General features: G+C 40.9%; 2 protein-coding genes across 4 annotated transcripts; one reads left to right on the forward strand and one right to left on the reverse strand.

Moving 5' to 3' along the window:
• Positions 1–1660, forward strand: LOC111479277 (probable WRKY transcription factor 12). The gene is made up of 4 exons (XM_023123827.1): positions 1–394; positions 577–650; positions 741–902; positions 1257–1660. The coding sequence occupies exons 1-4, from the start codon at positions 152–154 to the stop codon at positions 1417–1419; spliced, it is 642 nt and encodes a 213-aa protein (XP_022979595.1). The 5' UTR covers positions 1–151; the 3' UTR covers positions 1420–1660.
• A 1074-nt stretch (positions 1661–2734) lies between these two features.
• LOC111479286 (serine/threonine-protein kinase D6PKL1-like) lies at positions 2735–8052 on the reverse strand. Of its 3 annotated transcripts, none has more exons than XM_023123842.1 (3): positions 7545–8052; positions 5352–6760; positions 2735–3853 (listed from the first exon to the last, which is right to left on the reverse strand). In XM_023123842.1, exons 2-3 carry the CDS (start codon positions 6659–6661, stop codon positions 2983–2985), a joined length of 2181 nt encoding a protein of 726 aa, XP_022979610.1. In that variant the 5' UTR covers positions 6662–6760; positions 7545–8052; the 3' UTR covers positions 2735–2982. The 3 variants fall into 3 exon arrangements, with proteins under 3 accessions (XP_022979610.1, XP_022979609.1, XP_022979611.1); XM_023123841.1 differs by having other exon boundaries at positions 5352–6712; positions 7545–8051; XM_023123843.1 differs by lacking the exon at positions 7545–8052 and adding an exon at positions 7214–7460 and having other exon boundaries at positions 5352–6712.
• Between the last annotated feature and the right edge of the window lie 88 nt (positions 8053–8140).

Consider the following 8140-nt stretch of genomic DNA (forward strand, 5'->3'; position numbering starts at 1 on the left):
TCTGAAAACATTCCTTTTCGCATTTACTGGTTGACCCAAACGCCACCCTCACCTGAATTCGTCACCATCAACAAGGAGAAGAAAGCATATGTTTCTTTTTCTTTTTCTTACTTTCCCACTTTCCTTCCTATAATCATATTCTGAAAGACCAATGGAAACTGGATCACAAATATCAGGCCTTCCCAGTTATCAACTTCAACTCTCCTTCCACCTCTCAAATGCACCTCCTCTTCCCCAACCCATCCACCAAATGGGATTCGTTCACTTCCAAGACCACACCCAGGTTTTGAGCTTCTTGTCACCCAATAGCGCCGCCACCGCCACCATGCCACCTGCCTTTACAACTTCTGCTCACGCCCATCTCATTAGTAGACCTTCTTGGAGCAACGAGCAGGTGGTGTTATTGAGGATTCAACAATGCTATTACACCAAATTCAATCATATGTTTGTAAAGTAAAGAAAAGAAAAGAAAAGTGGAATGATTGTCCATGTCCTTGTTATGTTTTGTACGCGCATGGTTCGATCTTATTGTCAGCGTACGTGTTAATTGACGTTTGGGTTTGTGGAAAAATTCAGGTGGGAACACAGGATCCGAAGCCCGGCAACGACGAGAACTGCAATGGTAGCGCTAGCGACGGCAGCAATTCATGGTATACACCGCTTTCCCTACCTTTCACATTCTTCATATTATTTTTGCTTTGTAATTTCTTTGAAAAACTGATGGATGTTGGGATTTGCAGGTGGAGAAGCACAAATGCAGATAAGAGTAAAGTGAAGGTGAGGAGAAAGCTGAGAGAGCCGCGTTTCTGTTTCCAGACCAGAAGCGATGTAGATGTGCTCGACGATGGCTATAAATGGAGAAAATATGGCCAGAAAGTCGTCAAGAACAGCCTTCATCCTAGGTACTCTTCTTCTTCTTCTTCTTCTTTTCTTTCTTTCTTTTAATGTTTATATATATATCTGGATATGGCATTGGTATAATAACCCTTGTGTGCTCACCACATCCGTGATGGATTAATCATTTTCACTTGCTCCTCCGCATGCCTACTACTTAGTTTCATGAAAGTAGATGAATTAATTAGGATATAAGTTGCATTGTATGTGTATAGGGGTGGTTAGGCTAGGCGACAAATGATATGATAGGGAAGTAGAGTGAGTGACATTGAAGCAGATAAAAAAAAGAGAAGAGAAATGCATGAAGGCTGAAGAAGAGGGTGATTAAAGTGAGGTTTGTTTGTTTCATACTTTTGTTGCAGAAGCTACTACCGTTGCACGCATAGCAACTGCCGAGTGAAGAAGAGGGTGGAGCGACTGTCGGAAGATTGCCGGATGGTGATAACCACGTACGAAGGTAGACACAACCACTCCCCTTGCGACGACTCCAATTCTTCGGAGCACGAGCCCTTTACATCCTTTTGACTTCAATCAATCACTTCACCCTTCTCTCTACCTCTACCTCTACCTCTACCTCTACCTACATTTTTATCTATAATTTTCTTTTATCTTTGCTCCTCATTTCATTTCGCCTTTCTTTGCTTGTATAATTATTTCTTAACTTTCTCATTTTTCCTTTTCCTTTTCTGAGAAAAAATATGTATTTAGTTGTTTAGACATGAGATGACATGAGAAAATGAGAAGGACCCCACTCCACTCCACTCCACTCCAAATTCTACATATATTCTTTCTTTCTTCTTCTTCTTATTGTTATAAACGAGAATGAAGTCCATTTGGATCAGAATCTGAATGGTGGGCGTGCTGGCGTTGGGCTGCCACGACGCCCACTCCACCCCAATATCACTTCTGTGGGTAGCACAAAGCCCACCGTAGCCCCTGCCATGCCATCCAATGTTCCCCCCACATTCCCACCCCTACAATTTTTTCTTAAAGCCGCAATTTGAAATCCATCTCACTCCTAATTTTACCGTCCACCATCCACGTCTTCTGATTTTAATTTTGATTCCGTAACAGACCCCACTTTCACACACATCTGTTGGAAACTACTTAAAACTAACGATTGGTACACTTTTAGAATACATACAGTACAACCAAATAGTTTAATCATACAAACTTTAGTTCTCCCTGGTCTTTATAAACTAGAAATCGTCTAATACAAATCAAATAAAAATCAAATTGTTTCAAAGCGTGAATGTTAAGAATAAAGACAACATAAAAATTCTAGATTGTCGCTGCTCCTTCACGACAATCTGCGACAGCAAAGCACAATTGAGGCGATGGTGTCGCTATAGACGTGAGGTGGCAATTGTGGTGACAAGGCCTCTATGAACAAAGGAGAGAAATCGATTAGTGCGAAGAAAAAAGGATGAGCAATGACGAAGGAGAAGTCATGCGAACGAGGGAGGTGAGAGTGAGCATAAGATCTGAGTGAGAAGTTTCAGATTTGAGCAAAGGAGAGAGATCATGCAGACAATGAACGACTAGCAATAAATCCAACAATTGCATCATTACAGGGTAAAGAGGAGTTGTGAACCTGCAAGTCAATGCCTATATCAAACCTGCCGGTCTTCGTCTTTTTCCAACACTTATGGCATAAGCGGCCAAGAAAGAATGAAAAATGGTGAAAGTACAGGTCCATATGGTAACCATGTCTTTCACTTTTCAGTCGCCTCATAACTAAATCATGGACTTGTGTTGACGGCCACAGAGTAGATATTAGTCTTTCAGTAGCCTCGGAACTAAATTATGGACTTATATGTTGACGGTCGCAGAGCAGATATCTGTCTTCAAAACGATGCAATTGACCGATGATTCTCATTCAAAAGAACGAAGACAATGTTCATGAATCGCAATTTACTGCATTGGACAAATCGTAGATCTGCTTTATCAAATATACCAACTCGAGAGTGGAATATCTAACTATGAGGTGGATTCAATAGTGAAAGAACACAGGAATCTGAGATGCTCATTTTAACATTGACGACCAATTACTTTCAGACGCCAGCAAATTATCCTGCTATATGAGGTTTAAAAGAACTCGAAGTCAAGATATTGACCACCAGACTTGACATCATCTGTGCCAACCATCCTCTTACTGCTGCTGCTAACGCCTGTTGCGTCAACTACCCCAAACTTGGGCAGTTCGGCCTCCATAGGTCTTGGCACTTCTGGGGGCGTGCTGCATCGTATCAAAGCCCAATTCACACCTTCAAAGAAAGGATGCTGCTTGATCTCGGTTGCTCCCCTCTTAACTCCGAGCCGATGTTGTGGCTCCTTTACTAGCAAACCTCGAATAAGATCTCGGCTAGCATAACTAGTTGCTGGAGACTCTGGGAACTTCAGTTGCTGCCCTACGACATTGAATAGTGTGGCTCTGTTTCCTGATCCTTTGAATGGGGTTTTTCCATACAATAGTTCATGCAAGAAAATGCCAAAAGTCCACCAATCAACAGCACTTCCATGTCCCTCTCCTTTAATGATTTCAGGGGCTAGGTATTCATGGGTGCCAACAAAAGACATGGATCGGGCGGCGGTCGGCTCTGCCACCAGCTCAGGAAAAGTACTGGATTGCAACCTTAGCTCGCTTCGAGGCTTGGGACTTCTCTTTTTGCTTTTCTGAGGGAAGAGTCGTGGAATAAAGCATGCAGGTTGGATGCAAGCTGATGATGGCTCGATACAGGCAGGCTGGACACAGAATGCAGCTCGTTTCGATGGGTCAGAATCATGTGAGGTTTTTATTAGGGTGGGTGACACTGCACATCTTAGTGAAAGGTCAAAATCTGAGAGCATTATGTGGCCATCATCACGAACCAGTACATTCTCTGGTTTCAAGTCTCTGTAAACAACTCCCAGCATGTGAAGATACTCGAGGGCCAGTAAAACCTCTGCTGCATAAAACCTGCAAATACAAAAAACAATTTGTGCAAGGAGTTGAGGACACATTAACCCTCTGTTGGACGGACAAAATGGTAACAAACAGTTAGCTCAAAGTTATTTTTATTTATTATTACTATTTAAAAAAAAAAAAAAAGATCAGTAAAAGAACATAATGAAGAACACAGCCTAAAATCCACGAGGGGAAGAAACCCCATGCCTCAAGAATTCATTACTTTAGAGGCATTTCTTAGAATCAACTAAAATATAGTTTACAAGTAAAATACTACTCGTTGACCCTGGCCAGTTAACGTTCATCCTACATCAATAATATAACGAATATATAGATTTATTAAGAATATAGACTCATTTTCAAAAAGAAAGGAAAGGAATATGGGCTAGGAGGTATCACAAAATATCAAACAGAAGCCCCATATTCCCTGCCTTACTTTATCTACCATTAGCTTGGATCATTGAAATTCATAACCAGGAAGGAACAGGAATAACAACTGAATCAACCCTTTTAGTAACTACAAACATAGTGAATATTAACATTAATAGTTAAAGTATCGGAAAAACATTCAAACTCCAATGATGAGACAATTAAAAAAACAACCAAGTATGGACTGTTCTATCAGGCTCTGCCCGACTATCATATTTTGGTTTTACAGAGTCCAACCATCAAACCTAACCAATACACTTTAAAAGATATGTTAAATTATCAAAAGTAACCAAATTATAGTCAAAGTTTGAAATTTTCATTTCAGACCTTGAAGTTTTGACTTTATTTCATAACTCTGGAGGCATTTGCCTCTAAATTCATGGACGAAAAAAGTTTGTATCTACTTATACATTGCTTAAGTGAACAAATCTAAACATGTATGGGAAGTAAATTTTGAGTTTAGGATTAGCAAAAACATCATAAATCTAAGAATAAAAAATTGGGAGCATGGAGTTGAGAGGAAGGCGATATCTTGTATGGCTCACATAAGCATGTACAAACTTTTCCGTCTATAAATTTAATGAAAAAAGCCTACAAGGTTAGTTTTGAAACAAATTTCCAACTTCAGAGGTTAAATTCAAACTTTTAAAAGTTCAGGGTATAATTCAAATAAACTCCATAGTTAGTTTTGATAATTTAACCTAAAAGATATTGAAAGTCCGCTCTTTAGTAATATGTGGAAAAAGAAAAACAAATGGGTTGTTCAATCGGGAAACGACTGTAGGCAGTTAGAATTGAAAGACGCTAGATGAAAACAGGCAGTGGAGCATGCCCAATTGGAGTTGAATTTTTTATCCCTTCCAGAAACTGTGTTGAATGAGATCAAGAGGAAGGGAAAAAAATGGAAAACAACAACAACAACAACAACAACTGAATTCAGATATAAGATCGAGGAAAACATGTAATTAACATTAATTTAAATATGTGCAAGTCAAGTCAGAATTGCTAGCAGGCAAAGCACCCAAGGAGTCACTAGAGGAATGCTGTTTATTACTTTTTCTCATTTAAGTATTTTCCGTACCTCGCAGCATACTCAGAAAAGTGTTTCCCTGGCTGCCGTTGCCTCAAAGTGTGCAGGTCTCCCCCTGGACAATATTCCATTACTAGACAGGAAAATCTGTCGGTTTCAAAATGGGTGTACAACGTCGGCAGAAATGGATGGTCAAGTAACTGCAAGATCTCCCTTTCTGTCTGAGCTCTCGTTAACTTCTTCCTTATAGCAAGTGATGCCTTGTCCATTACTTTCATTGCAAAAAAACAGCGAGTCCCACTTAGCTCTGAGAGGTAAACACTACCAATATCACCACATCCAAGTCTTTTCAGCAGTCTAAAATGGTTCATGCCTAATATTCCATCTCTTGCTCGAATAGCAAGAATGGCTTTCCACCTAGGATCGTTTCCTTTGTGGGGCTTATTAGCACTTCCTGTAATGTTGCTCCAACAACTATCATCACTGAGACCACTGCTATCACTAGCTCGACTAATACTTGTTTTTGCACTCTCGAGAGAGTCTCCTCTAATGCTTCCTTTAGTACTCTCACAGTTCCTTTCAATACTCATTCCATCACTTCGGTATGTGCTAGAACAGCTATTAACTATGCTCATAGCTGTGACAACTCCGCTACTATCAATGCTACTGTGTGGACTTACATTGCCACTTGGGGGCAAAGAAGCATCCCAAACACATTCCTTCTCCTCAGAATCTGGGGGAAGGAGAGAGATTTCTGTAATTTGTGATGCACGAGGAATTGAAAAGGGGGTAGATAAAACACCCAAGTCATGCGGCTCTTCAACTAAGCTTTCTGCAGGAGAGAGAGCAGCAGGGCTCGGTTTCTTGGCTGGAACCCGGATTGAAAGATCCTCAAGAAAGGGGCCATTCACGGAAAAACTCTTCATCAAGCAACAGGGGTCTGGTTTATTTTGTCCTATGGGTACATAAACAGTTCTCATTAGATCCATATCCACGGGCTCTGGCGGGTGGCTAGCCCCAGAGAAGGAACTTGGACTATCTTCCTCAAATAAAGATCTACTACCCTTTAAAGTGACACCACGCTTTGGTTCTTCCTGACCCAAGAAAGAGGATTTTCCCTTTGATGTCCGTATAGGTGCAGAAACTTCTGGATCTTGAAGTCCTTGTCCAATTGATCTTCCCACGTCTCTTACCTTAGCTGAGTGCATATTCGACCAATGGCCAGCTTGCTTGGCTGAGGCCCCATGTGCTTTTGGTATATCATCCAAAACACACAAATTTCCCGGAAGAACCTTTGATTCTGGAAGCATCTCTATGGGCAGTAATAACGGAAGTGTTTTTGACTCTGGAATCCTCTTCATGTCCAGTGACTTGTGTCATCACATAGAGAAACTTCCAAGTGAAAAAAGAATCTGCGCCCATGATTTTGATTCAGTTAACCTATCTTCAACTGATAAGATCTAAAAAACAAACCTACGAATCAATATATTTATATCATTCTTCCAGGCTTTCTTTAAAATCAGTGAAATGAATATGTCATACTAGAACATAAGAACATCAGTTCATGGACAACAATGAGAAGACTAATTGTTTCATATATGATCTAATTTTACAATCCGTCAATGAAGGCAGATAGCAAAAGAAAATAATCCATTGAGCCATTAAAAAAAACTAGTGTTGTCTATCTATCCTCCTCTATTGACCAGACTGATGGCTTGAGGGAAAAACAATCAAAATTTCCAAAGCAGAAAAACAGTATTGAAAGAAAATGAATGAGAAGAAATTTTTATCGAAAGAAACTAAGAAGTTAGGAAAAGTAGTTAAGGATGTAAAGAAGTATCTCGTTATGTGGAGGAGGGACTCAGACGTAACGAAAACAGAGATCCGAGAGAACTAAAATTATTGAGAATGACCTAATGCAATCGACTACCAACATCCTGCAAAAAATAGATAAACCGAAGGTTAACGATACAACCCCATGTCCTCGGAGAACCTGGAAAATTTAAAACCCAACTCGTCTTGATTGCATAAACCAAGGAGGCAAAAATGAGAGGCTGATAAGATAAGCAGTGAAATTCCAACATTGACATAGAAATAATGGAGGAGAAGCTCCGGAAAACAGTTTAAAAGGGAGTGAAGAAAAGGACAATATTAAAATGAAGTAAAGTAAAGGCAAGAGAAAAAGGAAAAAACAGAGATCTCCAAGAGGAGATGAAGCGAAGAAGAAGTGAAGATGAGTTAAACCTGGTAGGAGGAGAAGAGGAGCAGGATGAACAAATCGGCGATGGCAGGCTTCTACAAGGTGGAGGAAAGGAGAAGAGGCAGCTGGGGTAGTCCTGGTGTGGTGCAGCAAGTCGGAGTAGGAGGCTTTTGGGAAAGGAAGATTATGGCTATGGCTATGGGTGTGGTGTTTTGTTTTGGTTTTTGCTTTGGGTGGAAAATGGAATGCGGAACGCAACTGTAGCAGTGAGCGACTGTGAAAGAGACGGAGAAAGAGAAGGTAGAGAGGTGTGGGGCCATCACCCCAGCAACGGCCCCCACTTTTGTCCCTCCTTTAACCTGCACTTCATTTCAAACAGGTAGGGTCGCGGAGGTAGGGTCGCTCCACTCCGCCCCCGCGACGCCTATGCTTTCTCTTCGTCTCTCTCGCTCTATGCAACGTTATTGGCAATGCCCTTACTTTTCCATTCCCATTTGGTATAGCTATAAATAAACCGTAGATCCACCTACCCCTTCCAAATTCTTCTTTCATTTGGATTACTTATGTTCGCAATCATTTGAACTTGGAATGGGATGGTAAAAAGTGGGTTGAAAGGGGGGGGGGGGGGGGGGGGGGGGGG

This window comes from Cucurbita maxima, unplaced genomic scaffold (genome assembly GCF_002738345.1).
Source record: "Cucurbita maxima cultivar Rimu unplaced genomic scaffold, Cmax_1.0 Cma_Scf00005, whole genome shotgun sequence".
NCBI lineage: Eukaryota > Viridiplantae > Streptophyta > Magnoliopsida > Cucurbitales > Cucurbitaceae > Cucurbita > Cucurbita maxima.

Bases quoted from the DNA above. Each gene is read 5' to 3' on its own strand.
- LOC111479277 (XM_023123827.1), top strand. From the start codon at position 152: ATGGAAACTGGATCACAAATATCAGGCCTTCCCAGTTATCAACTTCAA. The intron at 651-740 runs GTATACACCGCT...TGGGATTTGCAG, and splicing joins AGCGACGGCAGCAATTCATG to GTGGAGAAGCACAAATGCAG. The intron at 903-1,256 runs GTACTCTTCTTC...CTTTTGTTGCAG, and splicing joins AAGAACAGCCTTCATCCTAG to AAGCTACTACCGTTGCACGC.
- LOC111479286 (XM_023123842.1), bottom strand. From the start codon at position 6,661: ATGAAGAGGATTCCAGAGTCAAAAACACTTCCGTTATTACTGCCCATA. The intron at 3,854-5,351 runs GTACGGAAAATA...TTGTATTTGCAG, and splicing joins TTTTCTGAGTATGCTGCGAG to GTTTTATGCAGCAGAGGTTT.